Source organism: Rhinichthys klamathensis, unplaced genomic scaffold (genome assembly GCF_029890125.1).
Source record: "Rhinichthys klamathensis goyatoka isolate OS25496 unplaced genomic scaffold, OSU_Roscu_1.1 h1tg000123l_1, whole genome shotgun sequence".
NCBI lineage: Eukaryota > Metazoa > Chordata > Actinopteri > Cypriniformes > Leuciscidae > Rhinichthys > Rhinichthys klamathensis.
Genome location: NW_026606660.1, coordinates 9,043,854 through 9,069,435, shown reverse-complemented (window position 1 = coordinate 9,069,435; position 25,582 = coordinate 9,043,854). Strand labels below are relative to the sequence as shown.

Sequence of the window (25,582 nt, the reverse complement as noted above, 5' to 3'; positions counted from 1 at the left end):
TGGTACCTATGGCAGCAGGACTTGCACAGGAAACAAGAAATAAATACATTTAAAAAAGTTCTATTTTGTACACAAGCTAAATGTGAGCAGCAGCAAACCTGATTCATTGACTGGTAGATCACATTTGTGGTCTATTAACATCTTGCTCATTTGAGTCCGGTTTGAGAGCCGAAGAGCCAGTCACCTTATTTACAACAACATCTTGGGGCTTTAACCCTAGAGGAACCAGTTTAGGCATAGGCCGCCATGTCACATTGGTCCCTTCATTGGCAGATTGACCCGAAGTAGCTTCACATGCAGCCTTCATGTGCAACAGAGGTGGCGGAGTAGGAGCATCACTTTTAACATTGCACGTTGGGGCATTCGGACTTTCAACGTTTGTTGATGGTGCAACTCCAGATTCGGATGATACCGAAGGTGAATCTGACCCAAAGATGACTTTGACCAATTCATCCACTTTGGGTGGGATATCAATTTCATCTTTAGAGTCTGGAGACATCAGATCTTCATCTAGAGTTAGGAACAAGGGACTGAGAGCACGTTCATCATCCCGCTCTGCATCTGCCTGCTTGTCAGAACATGGCTGTACCTCGTCTGGCACGACAATTCTCTGATCTTCGTCTTCATTACTCAGCTGCTGGCTAAGAAGAACAAGTTCGTCTAGCAAAGACATCAGATTTTCATCCTCAGGGTCGCTGCTGTCATCCTGACCCTTCTTCTCCAGTCCTTCTTGGTTGGATGAAGTAACAGATGCACTGATCTCATCTCCTCCTTCAGGCTGTTTTGGGAAATCCTTGGGTTGAGGCTCATCAACAACTGCTCTTTCCTCCAAATTAGATATTTGAACATCGGAGGTATTCTGCAGACTCTCCACTGGGGCAGGGACAGATTTTGGCTGTGCCTGGGCAACAGATGCATCTTCCACAACTTTCTGTGGTATTACCAGATTCTCCACTGGTGAAACCAGAGAAATAACATTGGTGATGTTTGGAAGGTTGGCAGAATCCACTGAAAATGATGCATTGTAAAATAAATTATCCATATGAATATCACTGAACAATGTAGGAAAATCTGATTCAATATATATGACAATATCAGCCAAGGAAACCCACCTTGAGTATTAATATTAATAGGACTGTTTGTAATTTTGAATAACTGAGGCTGCAATACTGGAAGAGAATTTTCCACTCTAAGCGGATGAGATATTGTAGGAACTATGGACACAGATGCTACACCTAGTTAAAAAACAGAATACAAAAACACAAATGCATGTTATCTAATCACTTTCTTTGTGACATTTTGAAACATCATTGACCTGTTTAGAGACAAACCTGGTGTGGATGATTGCTGTGTCCCTACTGAGGTGATGCCAATCGGTTGAAGTGAGTTGCTTATGGTTATGATTTGATTGCATTGAACCATGGTGTTCATCAGAGGAAATAATTGAGGTATACACACTGAAAAAAAAAAAACACAACAGACATCAAAAAGTATGAACCTCAAAAAATCAGTTTCAACCAAGTCAAATCAACATGACAAGTACTGTATTGTAAATGTTTTCTTCTTGGACTAACCATTAGTTAAAAGAGGCTCTTTGACTGGAGATCCTTGCATCACCTGGGATGAAGCACGGGACAGAATGTTTGGCCGCATTCTCTCACGAGGTACTGGGAAATGTTTTACAGGACTTGGGACAGAGACTGGTTTCTTTTGTGGACTGGAGTTAAAGGATGGCTGAGTAGGTTTAGACATGCTGCCTTGCTCTTTATCCTGAGTTTTAATGGTGTTTTTGCCACTATCAGGGTCTGTAAGTTTTGAGGTTGGAGTGGATTTCAAATCACTTTTTGTCTCTTCCAGGCTTTTTTGTTTTTTAATACTCAAGTCAATCGGTTTGGAGGGAGAAAAGGTGGGTTTTGGAACATCTTTTACTTTGTTCTGGAATGCCAAACCTTTCTGTTTACTATTAAGATCAACTAATTTAGGTTTGGGTTTGGGTTTAGGTTTGGGTTTAGATTTAGACGTTGCCTGGTTAAGCTGGGACTTCATCTCTTTTGCATTAGTTTGGGCCTCCAGGGTTTTTTGTTTAGCAATGATTTCATTAAGCTTCTGGCTGATGGACTCTGTACTCTTGTCTGTAGACAAAAAGAGATACAACCTTTGTTAGCAAACCAGATGTTCACACATTCAAATTATATCATTTTATATCAGAATATATCAATGAAATATCCCCACAACTCCTTGTAAATCCTAAAAGCATGTGCCTAGGAATAAATAGAAACAAATAGTCTAACAAAATTAGATAAATCCCACATACTGCAATACCTTGCAAATCATATTTCAATGAACGTTTAGGTCATGTGACCATCAGGATGGTAGCATGACCGAAATGTTGCATTAAAATATGATTTGCAAGTGTGCAAGATTAATTTATTTATACAAAATATGTTGCTGATCTTTAATAACAGCTTGGATATTATATAAAAAATGATTCCATAGTCTGAAGGACAGCCTTACCAGACAATAGTGAAAGCGTCTGTAGGTAACAGTCCCTCTTAATTCGCAGCTTCTCTCTTCTTTTTACTAAGTGGTCCTCCTGCTTAACCAGAGACTCAATCTCTTTATGACCCTTGAAATAAGTAAGGAAACGTGTCAAAACAGTAAACCAATATTTTCAGTGAAATTACAAGCATAATATGTAGCAAAACCAACAACAAACCTGGGTGAGGATGCTCAACCTGGAAGCTTCACGATTCTTTGAGGTCATTCCTAGTGTTTCCTGAAGTTTAAGAAATAACTCTTTGAGTGTGTGGCGCCTCTTTCTCTCCAGCCTCACTCTCTGCTCAAAGTTATATAACACAATTTATGAAATATAAAAACTGTTGCACATGCATGTTACAAAATACATAGAAAGGGTTGGGTCAGTCATTTGAAAAAAATAAATGAAAATGTACGTATGGAACGGAGAGGATAGAACCTACCCTGACCTTCACTTGCAAGCTTTCATCATGAATGTGCTTCTGGTTACTGCAAGAGCAAAATGATTTTAAAAGACAAGTAATTTTGTTAATTTTTTACAGGAACTGGTTAATTTCCTTAGGCAAAGCATCTATTTCCAGATGCTTTCATAGTATAGATGCAGATCAGGTCAAATACCAAAACAAAACATCAAAATAATGCAAACTAAAGTTCCACATAATCAAACATCAGTCAGGTGTTCGTTACCTATGATGTTGATTCCGTCTAATTGCAGATGCCCTAAATTTCGTGATACTGTTTTCCTCTGCAGACTCAACGGTCTCAATATCAACCACCACCTCTGCAAAATCTTTCATCTCAGAATCCAAACCATCTGTATCCTCCATCCTCTCCCCTTTATCAGAACCCTGAAAAACAGCAAAAATATCTAGCCTGAACAAGCAATATAACAATTCGATGAGCTACACAAATTCAGTTACAAAAGGTGAAAATAATAAATTATATGAAGCTCTTACACTAAAACTACATGAATCTTCTTGGTCATCATCACTGTACAGGTCAGAGTCATCAGTTAATTCTGTTACATCTGAATCAATCTCTTCCTCTTCAGGATCTGGTGTTTGGTCAAAATCTGTTTCCTTCACATTGGGATTATCTCCGTTATCAGCTTCAGACAAACTCAAATGTTTTAGCGCTCCATGCTCATTATGTGAAGGGGCTGAATCATCTTCAGAAAATTGCCTGGATTTTGGATAGGTGGCAGCAGAAGATAAATTCTCTGATACATTTCCTGCTATTCGTTTAGAAACATCACAGCTATTTTGTTTAACAGGATCCAGCTCAGACTGCTTATGGACCTGACCGATTTGCCCCTCTGTTGAAAGTGAGCTAACAGAAACGGTGGTCTCAGACTTCGTGGAGTCTTTGTTCGGTAGTGTTGAACTTCCATGTTTTAACGTACAGCCACTCTGTGAGAGGATAGGAGAGGAAGCTGGACTGATAGTTCCAGTGTCTTGGACAGGATTTGGTGAGAGAATTCTTAATGTGCAAGTTCCAGATTGTCCCAGAAAACCTGGGACAACTTTAAGGGTAGAAGGAAGGCTGCCCAATGAGACTGACTTGGATGTAGTGAGTGTGACTGTCTTGCTACTCATAGACGAAGATGTAGAGACTGGTACAGTGACAGTAGGCTTTGACTGCATTGGAGGCGTTGGGTTGGAAGATGTGACTATGGTGGCGCTGCCACCCTGAGGCTTATTCAGACTGATTGTAGCCGGTGCGTGCAAACGGATAAAGGTTGCTGTGGGAAAAACAGAGGCATAATTAATGTCTTTTGGGATAAGCACACATTTGTTTAGCCATTTCTCCAAACAAGTTTATCAACTCTTCACCAAATTTGAGTCAAATAATAAATAAGACCATGCTGCACAAAAATGGCCACAAGGATTTTAATATTCAACATTGGTTGCCAGCAAAACACTAGCAAAATGAAACTAGGAATTTAAATGCTTTTTCAAAAACTTGAAAATTATGTGACCATGCCTTAAGTTTTAACTTTTTACCCAATAGCTAAATGTGCTCATATCATAATTTTTAATTCAATGGAATTTAATTTCTACCCTTTGTGCTAAAAATGATACAAAGTAATATAATGTAGATTACACACATTTCTCAATGTCGGTCATAATTCTTGTCTGCGACGCTGCGATTTTTATCCACTGGGGTGCTTATAAAATATAGCTTTAAGCTGTTAAGTGCTAATAGCCTACTTATTTAATTATCCTTATATATCTATATTTATTGGTTTTCGTGAACCGTTTAAACTGGTATTCCTGAACCACTTACGTTGGCCTTGAGATAGGAGATTGGGTTTGATGGCTTTAATTTGACTTAGAGGTACCAACTGCATGAGTTGGCCATTAGGATTACGGTACAATGTGTTTCCATCAGCCGTCTTCACCACCTGAAGCAGCATCTTTTGGCCTGGGGCCTGTGGGGGACGAGTCTGTGTGACAGGCTTTGTAATCCGAGGACTACTATTGGGGAGGCCTGTATTACGGGACATAACTGTGATCAAAACAGTCTTTTTCCCAGGAGTGGTCGATCCAGGTGAAGAGACAGTAGTTGATGGCGTTGGAACAGACCCATCTGAAAATACGGAAAAGATTCATTATGGCAACTTAAACATTCAACTCGGTGGCATGTGAAATAATTCAAGGACAATGTGAAGCATATAAAGTAAATAGACCCAAAGCACCAAACTAGCCCATAATTAAAGTGTTAGTTCACCCAAAAATGAGAATTCCGTCATTAATTACTCACCCTCATGTCGTTCCAAACCCCTAAGACCTTCGTTCATCTTCGGAACACATATTAAGATATTTTTGATGAAATCCGATGGCTCAGGGGGGGCTCCATTGGCGGCTATTTAATTAACACTTTGAAGGTAAGAAAGACACCCAAAAAGGTAGGAAAGATATCATTAAAATTGTCCATGTGACTACAGTGGTTCAACTTAATTTTATGAAGCGACGAAAATACTTTGTTGCCCTAAAAAAAACAAAATATCGACTTTATTCAGTCATTTCTTCTCTTCTGTACGTTGGAGACTGATAAAGAAGAGAAGAAATTACTGAAAGTCGAGATTTGTTTTTTTTAGCGCACAAAAAGTATTCTCGTCACTTCATAAAATTAAGGTTGAACCACTGTAGTCACAGACTATTTTAACGATGTCTTTCCTACCTTTTTGGGGCTTCAAAGTGTTAAATAAATAGCTGTCAATGGAGCCCCCCGAGCCATCGGATTTCATCAAAAATGTCTTAATTTGTGTTCCGAAAATGAACGAAGGCCTTACGGGTTTGGAACGACATGAGGGCGAGTAATTAATGACAGAATTTTCATTTTTGGGTGAACTAACCCTTTAAGGGTAATAATGATGGTGACAGATTGTTCACACAATAGCAAACTGCAATTAAAGTCACTATGTAGTATAAGGAGCATTCACACTGACATTGATTAAATGCCTGTATTCCTATTGCCAGTTGGCACATTATGTCACTGTGCATTTACATCAAGTTGAACAATGCTCACCATAGCTGCATCACAAATTGTCTCTGATGCTTATATGGCTACAAATTGCCAGTTTATTTAAAATGTGTGACATGATCTGATTGCTTTGTTTTAAACATTACAATTTATTCAGGCTGTGTTTAACAATTACCAGAAATTGTACACTGCTGAATCCAGAGAAGCCAAAACATATTCATAATTTTCCTTCACCACTGTAAACACAATGTCACACATTTTTACATCTCAGTCTGCAAAAGGACAGATCTAACAATAAGATATACTACATAATGTGAAAATCAATGATGGTGAAGCTCGGCACTGAATTAAGCTCATGGAAGATTATTCAACCTACAATAACCAGTCACAAATGATGATAACAGAAGATAATGGGAAGGGTACACAAAACCGGAAGATGAAAGTAACCCAGCGTCTTTCTTTGAAGCAACAGCAAGCATTAAAATCACAAGAACAGACCTATATGAAGGCAGGGCTCCAGACTTACTTTTTTTTACTAGGAGAGCTGTAGCCCCTGACTGAAAATGTTAAGAGCGCAAGTAGAAAATTTAGGGGCACACCTTAAATCAGCTTGCAATGCAATTATTCTAATCTCCCCCAAAATAACTATAATACTGACTAATTATTTAATAATAAAGACTTAACGTACAGATATATTACAATGTACAGTTTGATTTTAAGCTCAAAGGGCTCCAGACTAACATTTGAGGGCAGCAGTACCGGAGCCACTGAGTTCTACAAAAATATGTGGTAGCACTGGGGTTGACAATAAAGGACTAAGCTTAATTTAGAGTGTAGATGAAATTAACTTTAATTATTATAATTCATAATGCCTTAAAATTAATTAAAAAGCAAAACGAGTGAAAAAAAATTATATTAGGGAGTGAAAATAGCCAATAAGCATCCTACTGTTTACAAATGGTAATTTAATTACATTTTTATTTTTAAATAAGTGTTTAAGAGTTTTCCAACAGTGTTGGTCATCACATTAAAAATAACATTTATATACGATATTATAGTTTTGAAGTGCTGGAAAAAGATGTGTAGCCTAGTAACTTACTTATAAGCGTTTGACTATTTCTGTCACAATACCATATTTATGGTTAGAGTTACTACATTAGCCTAAATCCATGGTGAATGTTGCTGATTTGTGGACTGAAAGCCTTCTATAAGTGTTTCTCCTGGTTTCCACGTCAGCGCTGTTTGATCTGATATCTGGTTTATAACAGAGAACTCTGCGCTGAATCGGAATGTTTCTAACTGGATCTCGCAGCGATGATGTTATTCATTCTGAGGCGAATTCAATGGATTTCTTCACTGGATCTCCAGAGTCTGGACCTCCTAGTAACAGTGTCGCGTGATCGAGATCGGCCCGCAACTGGCAAGTTCGGGGCGCTGTCTATTATTGGTCCGAACTAATAAACGGTCCGTGAAGCATAAATGAGTAGTGCATTTTAGTTCCGCTTTCATTATGTTTGCATTCGCTGCTCGGCAACGGTGTGGTCGCGCCAGCGCGACCTAAATAAATATTTGGTCGCACCGGCAGGAAAAATGGTCGCAGTCTGGAGCCCTGGAAGGCCAAGTATGTTAAATTCTCCCAGTAGATGCATGGCCAAAGGGTTTGTTGGAGAGGGAAGCACAGACACACAATGGCAAACCAAGGAAGCCAGTCTTACCCAGAGGCAGGCTGGGTGATTTAGGGAGGATGGTGATGGTAGGGGCTTGGACTTTTGATACAGTGGGAAAACTGGTGCTACCTGCAGAGTCTGAAGGCTCAGACACCTGGGTTATCAAGCCTGCTTTAAGAGGAGAAAGAGCCACCCCAGGAGCACCAGCCTCTCTGCCAATCATCAACGTGGAGGAGGGGATGACAATTTTTGGAGCAGAAGGCTGTAAGTGTGAGGTGCTAGTGTTGTTTTGAGAGTTGATGTGGTTGACCACAAACTGGGTGAAGACCTTTCCCACAGGGGGCTTGGTCACTGTGCAAAAAACAAATTAAGGAGCAGGTTAAGTCTGCCACTTAAGTTATGCAGTACAGCTGCACAAATGTAACAGTGTTACACACTGCTTAATAATATAATGGACGTCCACTATATTGGTCAATACACTTGAGAGGTCTGGAGGTGAACGCTGTAAACCTTTACACGACTTACCTACAGATTTGATGATGGGTGTGTTTGTAGAAGTAGACGTGCTGGTAACTGTGGTTACTGTGGCAACAGTAGAAACCGGAATGGATGTGATAGAGGCCTTTGTAATGGTTGATGTTGTTGGACATATTCTCCCTGTGATGTAAGCTGCTAGTCTGTTGGCAGGATGCAAAGCTCCCATCTGCCCCAGCTCTAACTTGGCTTGTGGGTATGGCTTTCCATTGACCTGCGAAAACAATTGATCGCGAGTTTTAAAGGACTGGTCCTACTCCATTCAAAAATAATCATACCTTAAAATATAAAGACATGTCTTAGACAGGCAGTACTTTAACTACTCTTAAAGTCAACAAAAATTAAACTGCCAACCCATTTTAGTTCTGTATTGTTTAAGGGAAAAATTTTTAGGATAAGACTTTATTCATTGGGAATTGATTGAATTGTGAAAAGTGAGCATTTCATGCAGCCCAGGTGATGTCACATAAAAAGAAAAGTAATTTCAGGTGGTGTAATGTAATAAATTGATGAAAACATTGGAATTACATACACTGATGAATTGTGCACAAGAAGACCAGGAACATAAATGAAGTAAATAGGGTAGATTTTCATGTTATGTTGACAAGTTAGTTTATGATATTTTATTCTAAATGCATCTAAATGGTTTTGTCATGTAATTGCACGCATACCATTATTCGGCCTGGGGCATCAGGTGCTTTTTTCTCAGCCTTGAGCAAGCCTGCAGGGCAACACCTGGAGAGGAAGGGCAGACCTTTCACCTCACTCTTCTCTACATGCTTTTTCAGCTCAGCTTCATTTTGCGTAACCTTCTCATCTTCTGTTTTCTTCTCCACAGGTCGAGAGATGGTGACTTTATATGTTTCGACGGAACCATCCTCTGTCTCTTGTAGAGTCTTGGAAACTGGCTCAATAAAGTACTTGCCAATCCAGAAAGGATGCTTCAAACGATCCTGAGCCATGTGCTCACACACTATGCGCATAATGTAATTTCTGATGTCTGTACTTGTCCAACTGCATTCGGATATGATCTCAAGGCGTTTTGCAGGGCCAGACAAATTAAGAGGTACAAGCTCACCCTCCTCAATATCTGTGAGCAAAAGGGGAAAAAAGAGGGGTTACAATTTAAGGACCAGCTTTGTAAAACATTTTAAAGTCCTTTGAACTTGACAATATGTTGTTTCGCAATAAACTATGATTACACCAACTATTAAAACATTAGTTCACTCATAAACAAAAATACTGTCATTAAATACACTATTACTTTTATGATGTCTTTACTACCTTTCTGCGGCTTGAAAGTGGAGGTTGCGTAGGCTGCCAATAGAGGGACAGAAAGCTATATTTAATTAAAAAGATCTTCATTTGTGTTCCGAAGATGACTGAATGTCTTACGGGTTTGGAACGACATGAGAGAGTAATGACAGAATTTTAATTTTTGTTTGAACTAACCCATAACAACTAATGATCAGTAGAGGAAAACTGACCTTGATTAGAGACCTGTAATATGTGGTGCTGGTCAACCTGCCAAAAGTACAAGAGTGTACAGTGTAAATTTGTGTAAATTTGTCTTAACCAAAAAATATGCCATCCTTCATGTAAGAATCTCACCGTTTTTTGTTTAGCATGACACCTGGAGTCAAACGGTCGCGAACGAGCACATGTCAGTGAGCTCTCCATATTGTCCTTAATCATATTCAAATCTTTCTCTTCCACCTGAATACAGTAAGGAAATATTTAAGATATCCAAGTGTACATATCAATGAAATTATGAAATTACACGACATAGAATGTGACAAGTATTTGATAACAGGGGAAAAAATTTAAATGAAATAATAAACCCATTAAAAGCATGTTTAATTAACTGTGATCAGTTATGATTGCAATGTATTCTGAATCTTTGAGTCTCACCGTTTTTTGTTTTAAAGGGCTGAAAAAGCTTTCCAGGTCGTGTTGAAGCTCACGAGACAAGAGTGCTGGAGATGGAGCTCTTGGAGGAGGAGGAGAGAAAAGAACCTCTGTATCGGAACCTTCTCTTTTTCGAACCCATAATGTACTCACACGTTTGGCCGGTTCAGGAGCTGTCTCCGGATCTGTCAGAACTGCAGGAGATGGTCAAGGCAATTCAATTTCATTTGCATAACTTTTCTCAGTACAAATTGTTTCAAAGCAGCTTTTCAAGCAATACAAGCATATTGGAAAGATACAGGAATATTACAATAAAATAACAAGTGGTCAAAAGTACAGCTATTGCAATAAATATCCATTGAATAAACTGACCATAAGTTTTCCTCTTTTTGTTTTTCTTCTTCCATTTAGCCTTGTTCTCCTCTGACACTCCTTGAGGTTCAGGCTCATCTGTTGTACTTTCTTCCTGTTTGGGGGTCTTCAGTGCAACAACTTTGCGTCGCAGGCAGCTACAGCCCAACATGCACTGTGGTTTTCCACAGTGATGATGTCGCCTCAAGTGCACCAGACTGGCACACACGCAGCCAAGCCTACAGAATACATTGAGGCAGGGTGGTGCACGTCGTCTTATAATTCTGATGGCATCAGGGTTTCCTTTTGATACCCCCTTAAAACCGAGAAAAAGAGATAAGAAAGAGCATAAGGTGTCTTGGAGAACATGATCCCATAGCTCAATTCTGTTGTTAATGACAATCACTACAAAACCCAACATCTGTCCCAAGAAACTATACACTAAGATGATCCTCATTTTGACTTATACCTCAGAGGTGACAAGAGTGGCCAGTGCGATGGCTGCCCTTTCTTCTGTAATATAGGTACGATGTCTGCCTTCCCATACTGCTCCATCTTCCACATCCATCAGCTTCACCAGAGTCTTAGGCAAACCTACACTACGTCCACCTGTGCAACTCGATTGTGCGGAGCCAGAAACTTCAACCATGGGACTCTTTTTAGAGGCCACAATTGCAGCAGTCTTTTCAGCACTCAAAACTGCAACAGGCTTTTCAGGACTCAAACTTTTGGATTCCTTCTTATTTTTAAATGTTTTGCTCTGTTGTGGCTTTTTCAAGCACAACTCATGTTTGTTCACACTAAAGACTGTTTTTATTTGCTTTCCTGTACATGACTTTAAAGGTTTTTTGGATTTCATTTTCTCTTTGGACTTGAACGTTGGCTTGACTTTATTCGATGTTGTGGATAAGGTAGCAGGTACTTGTTTCTTAAGTACACTATCCAGGGTACGAACGTAACTAGTGCTTTTTGTGGGCAGCTGGTATGCCACAGGCGTAGTATCAGTCTGTGATAAGTTAGCAGCTCGTTCGTCGATCAGTTTGCCCTCGCTAGCCAGGTACTCATCCAACATGTCACTACAAAATGCAGAGAGGTTCTTCGACTCTGCATCTGTGCTTGACACACCTGCAAATAAAATGTAATGCAAAATCATTCTTTTAACAGCAGTAGCATACCAACATTTCAAATTAGTTAATATCACATCAAAGAGTATTATTCTTGTAATAAATCACTGATAAAATAGTATACCTTCAGTAATAGATCCTGATCCAGTAAACTTATCTCTCCAACCTTTAATTTTAGTGAAGTCAGTGGTTTTTCCTGTCCTTGAAACAAACTGGACTACAAAGGGGAAAAATGCATTAATGACAATGAAAATGCCTAAATAATGATTTAGGTTATCTATATGCTTATTGTTTGTTGTTATTATTATTAAGATATGTTACCTTGAGATGATGCTGAACTTCCTTCGGGTGAGAGAACAGCTGGAGGAATGGGTAATTGCACACCCAGATATTGCAGGTCAATTTCAAGGTTTAGATCAAGCAGATTCAACTTTAATCCCACTATGAAAAAAAACAAAATGAAACATTATTGTAATGTTGTACACTGTATTGTTATATAATTTAGAGATTCAGAGAATTCCAAAATCTAGAACCTTCTTGCAGCACTGGATGAATGACCTGTCTGTGCTTCATGAGTTTCAGATCACATAAAAGGGTTTTCTCTAGCACCACAATCTTCTCCTGCACATATTCATCACTGCCACCTGTTTAAATAAAAAAATTAAAAACTGTAGGTGATTTCAAAGTTGTTCTTTAGCATCAACCACGATGAGGTGTTCAATTCTTACCGTCTGGATACTCTGTGGTTTTTTGTGCCATCTCCGTTTTGCCATCATCTCCAAGGTGAATCTCAAGAGCTTTCTATTTCAGGATTAAGGTGTTCAGAATGTCATATAGATGTATTGTAGTAAGTATATAGATAGTATTCTGTAGATGTTACATACACCAGGTCAATAAGCATTTTAAAGTAGTAAAGCAAAGCAAATACAGCTAAAGTAGTCAATTAATTAAAATGAGCTGTAATCCAAATATTCTAATGCCAATCAAAAATCTTTGTAAGAGCAGACACTTTTACAAAATAAATAAATAAATAATAATAATAATTCAAATTCAGTATATATTGAAGACACATTCACTCAGGTTTGATGTCAAGCACAACCATTTACAAAAAAACAGGAGGAAATTATTTATTTGATATCAAGGTTGGTGCGATCATCATATGGATGTTTTAAAATAAGGGCGAGTAAAAACTGCATTTTCATTTTTGTGTGGTAATTTCCTTCAAAAGTTTCCTTTCTATGTTCTAAAGTTACCAGACAAGTTATTTGTTACCTTTGACATGAAGGAGACAAACAACTGGCCGTCGACATCCTCCAGGCTGGGCAGCATTGGAACAGTTACAGGTTTTTCAAACACCTCATCATCTTCACTGAACTTCAATTTTCTGATTTTTTTCGGTTTTGCCTTGGACTTCTTTAAAGTGCTTCCATGAGAGGATTCTTTAATTGGTTCAGGAACAATGTGATCAGAAACATTGGTCTCATAGCTATCAGCTGACTGCAAGTCATTAAGAGGCCCTGGTCTATCAGAGCATTGACTTTGAGAGAACAAGTCAATTGTTCCTCTGAGATGTTCTGGCCCATCGGGGACACTTGGTGACAATGATTCTCTAGAAGTTACAATTGCATCCAGTGGTCTTTCTGGAAAAAAATCATAGATCTTTCTGGTAGGCACAGGCTTGTCATTGAATAGACCTAATGGGAAAAGGTCAGGAGAGGAAAAAGCTGTGCAATTCAATAATCTTTCTGGAAATGAATCAAGGGTCTTTCGAGGAGGTACTGGTCTTTCATCGAATAGACTTGGTGGAAATGGGTCAGGAGAAGAAGGAGCTGGGCTGGGCAAGGAGAAGGCTGGGGAAGATGGGTCATCTAACGGCAGGGAAAGGGATTCTTCATGTGTGAACAGAGAGTGTGGAGGGACTTCTTCAGAAAAAAGCTCAGGACAAGAGCCCTTGGAACTGTCTAGAAGACAATCGGAAATAGATGCACTCTCAGCGACATCAGGCAATGAGGCAAGTTCCTGATAAGGAACATCGTTGTCTGTACAAGATGGCACACCAAAATCGGATGTAGTGACAGAGGGGACAATTGGTGTGACATCAAAGTCATTGTTAACTTCAGGTGTAATAGGTAAATCAGTGTCATGAACAGTGTCACATGTAAAGAGAGATGAAATGTCTGACTGAGACCTGAGTGAGCTGTCAAGATCTGGCATAGAAACAGCATCAGCATTATGGAACACACTAGACATTCTGTCAGGTGTTGGGTCAGATTCAAATTTGGAGGAAGTGGTAGTGTTGGGGGCACGGAATGAATCACTGCCAACTGGGAAATGTGAAAATCCATCAAATAATTGCATTTCTGCTGGTACGGGGGATGCAGTTGCTGATGAAGATGATAATGCAGTGGACAGAGACGTAATGTTGATTGCATCTGTTGTTGATGTAACTTTTTGAGATATTGAGGTAAGTACTGGATGTGAATCTAAGACAGTGGTAACACAAGGGATGGAAGACATCAAAACAGATGATCTTTCAGGGGTTAAGAAAGGTTCACATGACTTTTCAGAGTCTAAGGATGAGCTGGGAGTGTCAGATTTTGGTGTAATAGGCCTTGTCTTAGACTTTCTCTGTTTAAGGAACTGAGCAAGGAGCGGTAGGGGTACACGTTCTGGCCGCTTATGTGGTAAGGTTTTCTTCGTGTTTGCTTTAGACTTGGCCTCAGTGTCCAGAGAAGAAAGGGTCTCCATCCCCTTTTCATTTGTGTAGGGTACATTTTGGTCACTGGATAACAATGTAATCTTGTCAGCTTTGTGTTCATCTATTTCTGTTTTAGTCTCATCTGTATTTAATAACTCTGTTTTTGAGGATGTGTCTGTGCTTTCATATCTGTGAATGTCACCTACCACAGTTTCATCATTACTAACAAGTTGTAATATATTTTCTGTTTTGGATGATATGTCCATCACCTCCTTTTGATCACTTGTGCAAGTTGTTTGCAAGGCCACACCATTTTTCTTGATATTCTCAAGTGATAACCTTTTGACTTTCACGTGAGCACCTTTAATGAAGTCTGAAAATGCAGATGACGATGGGCGCTTCTTACTACTGTCAGAGAAAGCATAAGAAAATAAAACACAAAAATTGGCAAATATGTACAATATCTGAAAATATTTTTAAACGCAGCCTAGGGCCTAAACACACTATACAATTATGTGAAAGCAAACACTTCAAGCTACAGCACACAACAGGAAAATGCGTTGGTCATGCGTTCGCACAGTTGCATAGAGTATGTTGCATTGAGTTTGTAAATCTAATTGAAACTAAAGTAACATTTTGCTTCTGATTGACAAATTTATTAACTCTACTTACCAGAAACTTTGAACATTTGTTTCTACAATAGGAGCATCACCATTAACATCTTTCTTTTCTCCATTTGTAGGGCTGGGACCGTCCTGGTCCTTATTGACCTTTACAGCAGCATTTCGCTTCATAAACAGTGTTTTCAAATTGTTCAAGGTTGTCATCTCCCTGCTTAGCTTGAGTTCACTCCCAGTTTCCTCAGTGGACATTCCATTTTTTACCTTAGATGAACGGGCGTTGACCGCATCCTCCCTGAAACCTTTGGCAAATGGGTTGTAGTCAATTTTGAGCTGGGTGATGCGAAGGTTTTGATAGGCTGTGACTGCAAAGAACTCGGTCTGAGAAAAGCTTAGAGTTATAACGTTGGGATTGTCAACTTGAATGTCTTCAGTGGCTTTGTCTGCAGGTATGACATGAAGTCGAGGAAGGTATCGGTGCATTGAGTGCAAAATAATATGGTCCTCTTGGTCCAAGTTGTTGCAAAGTTTCAGTCTGTAAAATGAAACAGGGCACTGCATCCAGTGTAGGCCAGTAGCAGGGGATTCTGGGTGTACAAACAAACGTGAAACATGAGGCTCAGCCTTCCCATTGGTTTCCCATCCTTTCCCACTCCATTTGTACCTGTGGTTATCAACTGGAACAATATCCATTGCCAGCACGTAACTCTGGAAAGGTTCCATTCCAGAGAGACGAAATCGGCAGTAGGGGAACATTCTACGACCTTGTTTGGTCAGAATCATCTCAGTCTGACACCTATAGAACTCATTCCACATACTGTTGTTGTCCAGTGTAACTGTGATGCCCTTACATCTAGCATCTGCTGGCAAGTGTTCTGACTGCGAGCTGTTGTTGGTGTCTGCAAATGTAGATGATGATGGATGAATGCCTGTTACAGCAGATCCGATTGAAGAATTCACCATTTTATTTGCCTCACTAATTGCCATCAGACTGCTCTTGTCTTTCCCAGTATCACCAGACTGCAACTGTTTGAGGACAACAAAGATGGAAGGTGGAGTGGTTGTGGGAGGTGCCAGTGCTGGGGCAGTCATGCCCTCTTCATGAAGCACCATTGCACCCTGCTCCTTTGTATCTGCCATGGGAGTTAAGAAGTCATCTGGATAGCTTCTGACCCTCTCATCTCAGGGTATTTCAGGTCTACATCCTTTAAAAAACAAGACATACACGACATGGCATGGTCAAAGCATGTTTGACAGCTAGGAACTGTAAAGATAAACATTCAAACATATTATAAACAGTTTTTATTTGTGTTACTCACTAGATTAGTCAACTACTAGTAAGTTGTATCCCTGCTTGGCCGGTATGCATAAAATTGTTAGAGGACAACAATTTAATTCTATAAATGCATTACCTTGTCTGTTTTCAAACGGTTTACACCTTGCTAGAGAAATGTCTGAATAAGAAGACTGGTGTGTAGTGTATGGTGCTTTGTGGACTACATCACAAGTGGTTATCCATCACAGGCCTCTAAGCATTGCATTAGCCAAGGTAATACTAATGAGGACATCTATGCAAGTCTTAGACAAAGTACATCCTGGATATATTGGATAAGGGGTATTCAACTCTGCTCCTGGAAGGCCACCTAGCAACACAGTTTAGTCCTAACAAACTCTTCAACGGCTTCATGACACTTGGAAATTATAGGCAGGTTAAGGACTGGAACTTTGCATGAAGATGACCATTCATGAACAGTGTTGAGTACCTGTCCTAAACAGTCTAACTCCACCTCTGGGTCTGTAAAGGACAAACGGTAAATGAAAAGCCTCGGTGTTTAGTTACATTTAAGTAAAAATGAACTGTAAACATATGGAGGTACATCCAGTATTGACTGAGGATCTGTTGCCTAAATAAGGGGAATTGATACAAGAAAACGTCATGGTACCTTGAACTTAAGTTACACATGTCCATGGCAACAAGAGAGTGGTTACATGTGTAACCAAGTGTTTTATCCAATCACAAGTGGCCAGGACTAAATACAGGTGGAAACAGGGTCTAAAACAGGGTCTTCTGTGATTGGATCACTGAAAATATACGCAAGTAATCAAAAACACAAGTGACCACATTGCATTTGTAGCAGGAACGATATCCGTCTAGATCACCTTACGTGATATTTCTAGGATGTGTGGTGACAATTTTTTATTTTATTTTTTAAATCACAGCCTTCCTCCCTATACTTTCATATTTTCTTCCTTTCCCTCTCGCTCATAAGCTGTGTAGTATTTACGCACTGCCTTTGACGCTCCAGCAAAACTGATACGCTCTGTGGGGTGTGTCTTGACAAATCTGAACACAAATGGTTGCAGGAGATGTATGTCATTATCAAGTGGAAACGGTAATGCATCTCAACCAACCACTTGGATCACCGAAAACACATTAACACCAGGTAAAAACAGGGCCTTTGTGTAACTATTATCAAACAGCATCTCATCTCAAGGGCTCCGACTTAACCAAAGTCATGACCACTACCCACCCCAAAATTGACTAGTTAATCCAACAATGGTTGACACTGTAAAGAAAAAAAATGCCACTGTCATCAAATGCTAGGGCAACTGTACGTACACACCGCCGCCGAATTGAGCTTCCAAAGTTACCGGAAGTCATTCATTTTCAATGGAAGATGGCTTCTCTCAGCTGCAAGGAGCGTCAAATCCATCGGCGTCGCGTTTTGAGCGACCAGAGTGTCAATCAGAAAGTAGCTCAACTTTATGGTAATGAGCTATAACGGAGGTCAGTGGCAAGCAGCGGCAAAACGCCAGCAACCAATCGGAATATAGACGTCCTTCGCGCTGGCTGATTCCGGAGAAACATAAGATGTAAACTTTCGTTCCTACCAAAACATTAGTTCCGAGAAAATAAAGAAGCTAATCATCGCCGTTGCTGGGTTTCCTATAATTTATGATATGTTACAACAGAACGAGGCATGGGATAAAATAGCTGGGAATATTTACAAGCGCTCATTTTAAGCCGGAATGCACCGATTTGACTAATTGCACTAGATGCAAATAATAATAATAATAATAGCTAATGATTCTTTTTTTCCGGCCAAATGTGACTAAAACGGTTATAAAAATGCTGTCATTACAAAAGGTTTCTAGTATCAATGTATTGCTAGTTTTTTGTTTAAATTTCATGTTGTGACACTTCTCTACTCCCATGATCGAACATAGAATGCTGCTACGTCAGAGCGGCCAAAGCATCAACAAGCTTCCCCGTACTTTTTGACAAGCGTCCTTGACAGGGCGGCCAGAGCTTCTTTGCAGCTCAAGTCGGCGGCAGTGTGTACGTACAGTAAAGGGTTAGGGTCAACAAAAACAACAAAAAATGTTGGTGATGTCACTTCGTAAAGAAAGACTGCGAACATACGCATTCTAGCGCCGAACACGCATGCCTATAGAATTAACATGTAATACGCGTGTTCGTACCATCACGGTTTTCACAGATTTGCGTTTTTGTAGTTTACACGGAGACAATAATGGTATTCATTTTCAAAAACTTGCACTTTGAAACCCGTTTTCAAAAGTTTGCGTGTTCTGGCCCCCAAAACGCTGTTGTTGTGTAAATGAATGACCAAAACACAAAATGTTTTCAGTAAAAAACAAACAAAACTGTTGTGTAAACTGCCCCGAAGTTCTGTGGTCTGTGTTCATTATTGTACACACTGAATAGAAAAGTGGGGGTAAAATGATGTATGCATATAAACAGGGAAACCTCTTTGGAAACAATCATTATTCTTGCAATTCCATTGGTGCCATTAGATGGCACTAGATTAAGAATAAAAAAGCAACTACAGTGAAGAGAAATTAAAAAACAAAATTATGTAAACAATACTTAGTGTGACTGAGTTTCCAGACAATACATTGTCTTGAAAAGCAATTTGATACTAAAGTAGGTGCACACTAGCCTGGCTGCGCCCTCCTACGCACTTCCGCTCAATTTCATTTTCCTTCAGTACTACGTCTGGGATTCTGCTGTAGACTTTGGTTTTCTCCGATCAATTATTTCTAGGGCCAATCAGCGAACAGAGGGAGTGGCTGAGAACGATGACGGTTCGTTATTTTGAGTTGTAGTTCAGTAATGGCAGCGGAGAAAGATGCGAGTGAAGCCATTCGGTCCGTTGTAGCAACGCTGGCGAATATTAAGAAGTTAAAGCCGGAGCAAGAACAATCTTTGCTTAGTTTTGTTTTGGCCATGATGTTGTGGCCCTCCTCCCCACGGGGTTCGACATAGGCTACATCACGAGCAAACGTTAGTGATTGGTGGCAGATCCAGAGTGACTCTGGGCAGATCCAATAGTTTTAGACTTCAATAGAGTACCCGCCTACAAGGAAGTTAACGATTGTCAATGGAGCGGTGCCAGACTCTCTGTACAAATGAAATGTACGAGAGTCTGGTAGAACCAGGCTAGGTGCACACCACACTGAGCATGCAGATAATATACTGATATTTTGTATTAAATTTGCCACAAAAAAAACCTTCAAGAGTTGTCAAAGGACATGCATAATGTAGGCTAGATTATTTATAGGCATTTTTTTTTTTGGTTAGATTATTTAAAAAGCCTAGGCTACATTTAAAAAGCCTAGAGAAAACACATAATTGCCCTTTCTAATTTCAGGTTGCACAGTTGCACCAGGTTTTTCATAAACCTGCAAACTCATTGATGCCACATTGTTCATTCTTGAAGAAGAGCATAAACCTTCAAATGTAACTTGTCTATAGAGATTAAACTCACTTTTTCGTACTGTTACCTCAACTGAGCATTCTATCTGCTATACCAGTGTATCCTTTGTCCTACCTGTGTCATGACACAACCTGGCTCTTCTGATACAGAATATTTTAATCAAGAAATTAAAGTATAAAACAGGACATTGATCATATGATAAATGACAGTTAATTAACTAACAAACATCGAAAACATAGTGATAAACAGAATTATTTTTACACCAAAAAAAATTTGATGGAGGGCTTCTGGGAAAATTCTGACAGAATTGCTAAATCGCTTTCCAAGAGAATTAAAACTACAAACACTATCTCAAAAAATGCATCATGCAGTACTCATTTGACGAATTCCCTGCAAATAGACACCGAGCAAATTCATTTAATTTATTCAATGTTTCAGGCCTATAATATATAGTGTAAGCATGTCAAGCAATTAATTTGCTTAAAATGACGTTTCAATAAAATGATTAGGTAATTAATAATAAAAACATAACTACTAGCTTAGTAAGTTTTATAAAATCAATAAGGCCTTGAGGCTGTATGCCCTATAGCTGTGACTTTAACAATTTAGCACAAACTCTCGTATTTTATTGTTAAAATATGTCCATGTTACAACCCATTGTCTTTGTGCTGTGTAATGACACTCACTACCGTTTTAGAATAAGCTCGCCAAATTGTGGTTAATGCTACGTTACCTCAAAAGTCAAAGATGTGCTAGAAATTGATTTGTTTACCCAAAGCTGGCACACTCATTAGGGGCAACTCACATAATGTACTACATAGTACCAAATAGAAAGTGTTAAAAGGTGCGTTCACGCAATGTTGTAATTGCCGCAATTACGAGATTTCAACTTATAAAAAGTGTTCAAATGCTTGTAGAGCTCATAATTACAGCCTGTAAGATGGGAATTTTCTGAGTGCTCCTACCTGTACCACGTGACCGCTTTACCACCTGACTACATCAGATTAATTTAGCCGTTGATAGTGTTGCCAGAGAAATGCATAATTCCCAGGTTGCGTTTAAAGGTGCTCTAAGCGATGTCACGCGTTTTTTAGGCCAAAACTTTTTTTGTCACATACAGCAAACATCTCCTCACTATCCGCTAGCTGCCTGTCCCCTGAACACACTGTAAAAAAACGCGGTCTCTGCAGACACCCCAGGCTCCACAAACGGCAACAAAAGCAAACTGGGCTTACCCGCACCACGAAACATAACAAACTGTTCCAGCCAATGACCGACAAGAAGGGTTTGGTGGTGTGGTTTGGGGGGTTAGTGTGCGGATGAGGAGGGGGGAGGGTCTAGCTAGCCTCCGTTTTGTTTGACAATAGTTCGAACGTCAACAAGAAGTGACGTCACCCAGGATTGCTTAGAGAACCTTTAACTCCACTTTTATACATACACTTCTCCAAGCACTTCCCCTTGAGGGAATCCCCACCACCATTTTAAAGTGCATTCAACTTTGTCAAGTGGGCGAGGTAAGTTTAATTGGACAGACCCTCTACCCATCGATTTTGAAAGAGGGAGCGAGGCAACTCAGTACACTTCAGGCAGATTCATAAACCAAAGAGCCATGACTGTGACTTCACAGCAGATCACGCTTAATTTACCCCAAACAACTCGTGTTTGATTTTTTATTTATTTTGGCATTTAAACGCATAATACATGTAGCTACCTAAAGGAACAATATGTAGGATTTTTCGCCACCAGGGGTCACTAACCTCTTACAATAACAAAGGCGTATATTGATGACGAAAAGCATTAAACGGAATTATGGATCTTGTCGTCAAGCTGATGGATCTTTTATGGATGAGTGAATACATGTTTTTAACATGACTGTGGTATGAAGCCGGGCGCGATTGCTAATGAGAGATACCAGCACCACACGCAACGCGAGTCCCGCGGATATAAAGGAATAAGGACATTTCATTCTACCGAACTACACGCAACTGCTGTATTACTACTCGCACAGGTCAGTTTATTAGACGAATTAAACTTGAGGTAACGCAGCGCTGTTTCACTTGCTCTAACAGTTACACTATCACACTAAACGGCATTTGAGTGTGTTGAATGTTGTTAGTTAGGTTGTTTGTTGGCTGTATGAGACTAGCAGTAAGCTAGATCAACATTAGAACAACATTATTCTAACATTTCATCATGTTGAGTTATATAACATTGATTAGTTTTAGGTACATTTGCTCACCTGTCTAATAAAGTACATGCAACACTCGCGTCTCTGTCAAGTCGAAGTTAGTCGCGGACGTGGAGCTCTCGGCATCTCGAAAGATGTTGATCTTCGTTTTAGAACTCTTTTTGTCTCAAAGTCTGCTGCCATGGTCCATAATGTTTGAACAAAACAACAACAGCGTGAACGTCTGTTGTCCACGTCTGTCGCCATGATTACTATGGCAGTACGAGCGTAAAGTCTGTGCCGGAAACCGAGGGTAACGAGGATATGGCGCCATTGACTGGCGACTCCTCACCCCTGATCACACGCCCCGTTTTCTTGGTAAAAATTTTATCTCAATTTTCTCACGATTTACAAATAGTTGTAAACATTTGGGATATTGTAAGTAATCAACTAAACAAAACATATAACATTGGCCTAGTGTTTTTTTTGGATATTTTACTACAAAGATCCTACATATAGTACCTTTAAGCTGACTATAGAAGTAGTTGTATTGTTATTGTAGTATGTGTACATTTGTATATTTTCTCCAACAGCCCAAGCATATACAGGCCTATAGAATGGTGCATAAAACAAATTCATAAGGAAAACATTTAAATAATAAATCAGCTCCATTGCAGATTCCAAACGATCAAGGGCTTTTGGTGTTCCATTTAAACACACTGCAAGGGTTCTGCCAGTAGTGGGCACTCATGCACTGTAGGCAATGACGTACATTTGAGTGAACAAGATGGAGGGAAGTTAGCGAGGGAACGGCATAGAAAACTGGACTTAAACGCCACCCGAGTCCAAGGACATGAACAGCACTACAGTATTTACGACATGGCATAGCAAAATGTTTCCTTGTTATGTTATTTCAACTCGTGAGGCGATACAATATATGCAACTTAAAACAACTTTTACTAGGCTACTTGTATGACTCAAATATTCGTTCCTTGTAAGCATTATTTCAACATTTTCTATAGAACTCTATTGTGCACCTTCCAAGGTGGGTGTGTCACATTTCATTTATACACGGAAAAGCACATAGTTTCGTCTTTCGAGTAGACAGTATATTTTAAGATTTGCTGTATTAATAACATATGGGTACCTTTTTATATAAATATTATTAAAATAATAATTAAAAAAGTTATAACATACGGAAGCACTAGAATGATACGGAGGGTTTCGAAATTACCTCATGCTTAAAGACTAGTGTGACTGCTGCATAACCTTCAAAAACGTATTAAAATAACTAAATTTATGTCCACAACGACGCAATTAAGACACCAAAAACGTTTTATTTATAATTTAGTTTATGCGACGTAACAAACTTATTGTTATGCATAAAATCAAATATAATAAAAAATATGCATGTCAACGCCATGACATCACTTTAGCCACATGCTTTTGAAAAAAACATGTCCCATTTTTAATACAATTCTATAATAATAATAAAAACTTGAAGAATAGCGTCAAACGCATTTGTAACGCAATGTGCTCATGATTACCGAAAAGGCGCACGTTACTATAACAACATTACTAGACTGCTTATTTTACCTAATTCACAGGTGAGCAAACGTGGCAACCACCGGCGTGCATAAATGTTATTTGTCCATTCAAAGTCAAGAAATTGAGTTTCAGTCACCTTTTGTGAAACAGGCGTCGAGATATATTCGTCGATGGCGCATGTCTCTAATAGGCCCGAGATCTAAAAGTTGGCGCGGATAGCGCGTGCACGTCGAAACATCTCGAATGGCGGGCGAAGCGCGCTGAGAGATGGTCTGCTCTGGCCACGAAGTAACAACGAAAAACACCCCTGTGCAGCGAACTTTTTCAATTACTTTAACAGACACAGCTATATCCGGATTAGACTGTTACCTTTTGTCAATATGTAATGCATATTGTGCATACTCTCTCTCCTGTCTTCGTTAATGTTGTTTTTTTTCCTCTCTCCCTTCTCACATTATTACACCGTGCGTCTCACCCTCCGAGGTTTACGTGCGTGCGGTGACGTCATCACGTCGCCGTTCAAAACATTGCACGCGCCCGTTTGACTACCGTGCGCAGGCGCTGCTCTGACTGATGAGAATCGTTGGTTGTATCGCGCATGCGTTTACTTAACGCCTTTGTTTACGTCATGGCTGCCTCGACTCGCACTGCGTCGGTTTTTATTCGAATGACGAAAATCGTAGATAAAAAAAGAGTCGTTGCGTAAAATGTTTTATTTTACGTCTGATTTGGAACAGCGCGGCACAGAGCCAAAGATGCATCATATATTCATCCTAAGAAACATACACGCGGATTTTGAGACAAAGGGAGTTTTGTTCATGGTGATGCCAAACCCTTTCTTTCAGTGCTCTGCCGTCAAAAGCTTTATTTATTACAATGCTCCATTGAACATGCTCTCCACTCGTTGGTCTGACGTTACTTGTTTTCGTTCTCAGAGGACAGGCAATTGTATAATGGTTGAAGGGGTTTAACAAAGCCCAACAACGAGGCATGTGTTACATGTCCTGTCTATTTCCTTTTTGTCTCTGTCTTTTGCTGACCTGAAGAGAACACTTGTATTTGGTGCATTGCAGAAGGAAAAGGTGACAGCAGCACAGACCATCTAAAAAAAAAACATTCATTGCAAATGAAATTTCACTATTACTAATATGAAAAGTAAGTGTCTAATTACTGGATAAACTGACATTTGATTCAGTTGGCTCTTAGCTGATTAAGAGAGTTTTCAGTAGTTCTCATTAGAGGCGTTTTCAAATTATGATTTAATTATCAATCATGTACACATGCCAAGGATATAAGGATTTGATTCAAAGAGCATTTTCAAAAATATGTAATATTATTGTATTGTTAAATATTTTATATTTTTGTGATTACATGCTATATTGATTTCACTTTGTCCTTTAAAGCCACATCCCCAATAAACTTCAACTCTGATGATTTTTAGGTCTAGAGTAGATGTTTTATTTACAGTTTCTGAAATAAAATGGAAAACAACAGTTGTAAGCACCACCCAAATGATCAACACATAGAGCTCAGACATTGCTATTTCTGAGCAAAATTCTTCCTATTTATACTCATTTTGCTTACTCTGTTGAACTCTGTATAGCTCTAACCATAATAAAACCATTTTGGCCTGTCACGGCTTCTGTTGTAATTCCCTGGAATAAAGTTTTATCTTCATGGTAGGTATTTCACATGCAAACATCATCATCTTTGCCCATTTCATTGATTTGAGATAAGCAGACAGCCCTTTACAAGAGTTAATAACACTGAATGATGTGTCAGATTTATCCACAATACATATGACAATGTTTGTTACATGATCTAACACTCCAAAACTGAGTGTCAGCCATACACTGATGAAGTGAAATACAAAGGCTTCTGATTTTAAAAACAAACACTGAAGATATTTTTCACACAACAGGTTCAAAAACACAATTAGCAAAAACAGGCTCAATCTGTGCTGCATAATAAAAGGAAAATGAAACTTGCACTTAATAAAACCAAAAGTCCCTTGATATCCCACCTTCAAAATGCTCTAATGAGGGTTTGCTGTACAGGTAAAGCGTAATATTCCGGTTTAAATGAAACAACCACAGAAAATACTGTAATCCCGCAAAAAAAACGTGTTGACAGTAACTTGTGTAAAATGGAGGTCTATAGTACAATTGTTCTATGTAAATTGATGCTAATCATCTATGATGATTA

The 25,582-nt window shown here is 39.3% G+C and overlaps 1 protein-coding gene across 6 annotated transcripts; it reads right to left on the bottom strand.

Moving 5' to 3' along the window:
• Window positions 1–78: 78 nt before the first annotated feature.
• On the bottom strand, window positions 79–23,887 carry mgaa (MAX dimerization protein MGA a). 6 transcript variants are annotated; one of them, XM_056256119.1, is made up of 25 exons: window positions 23,747–23,887; window positions 14,976–16,128; window positions 12,878–14,711; window positions 12,334–12,406; window positions 12,139–12,249; window positions 11,927–12,046; window positions 11,730–11,822; window positions 10,951–11,606; window positions 10,503–10,797; window positions 10,134–10,324; window positions 9,834–9,938; window positions 9,710–9,746; window positions 8,894–9,312; window positions 8,214–8,436; window positions 7,737–8,039; window positions 4,822–5,124; window positions 3,492–4,276; window positions 3,223–3,383; window positions 2,979–3,024; window positions 2,717–2,836; window positions 2,515–2,626; window positions 1,575–2,132; window positions 1,332–1,457; window positions 1,113–1,235; window positions 79–1,008 (listed from the first exon to the last, which is right to left on the bottom strand). In XM_056256119.1, the coding sequence occupies exons 2-25, from the start codon at window positions 16,061–16,063 to the stop codon at window positions 119–121; spliced, it is 8,772 nt and encodes a 2,923-aa protein (XP_056112094.1). In that variant the 5' UTR covers window positions 16,064–16,128; window positions 23,747–23,887; the 3' UTR covers window positions 79–118. The 6 variants fall into 6 exon arrangements, with proteins under 6 accessions (XP_056112094.1, XP_056112097.1, XP_056112098.1 ...); XM_056256122.1 differs by having other exon boundaries at window positions 2,985–3,024; XM_056256123.1 differs by having other exon boundaries at window positions 7,818–8,039.
• Between the last annotated feature and the right edge of the window lie 1,695 nt (window positions 23,888–25,582).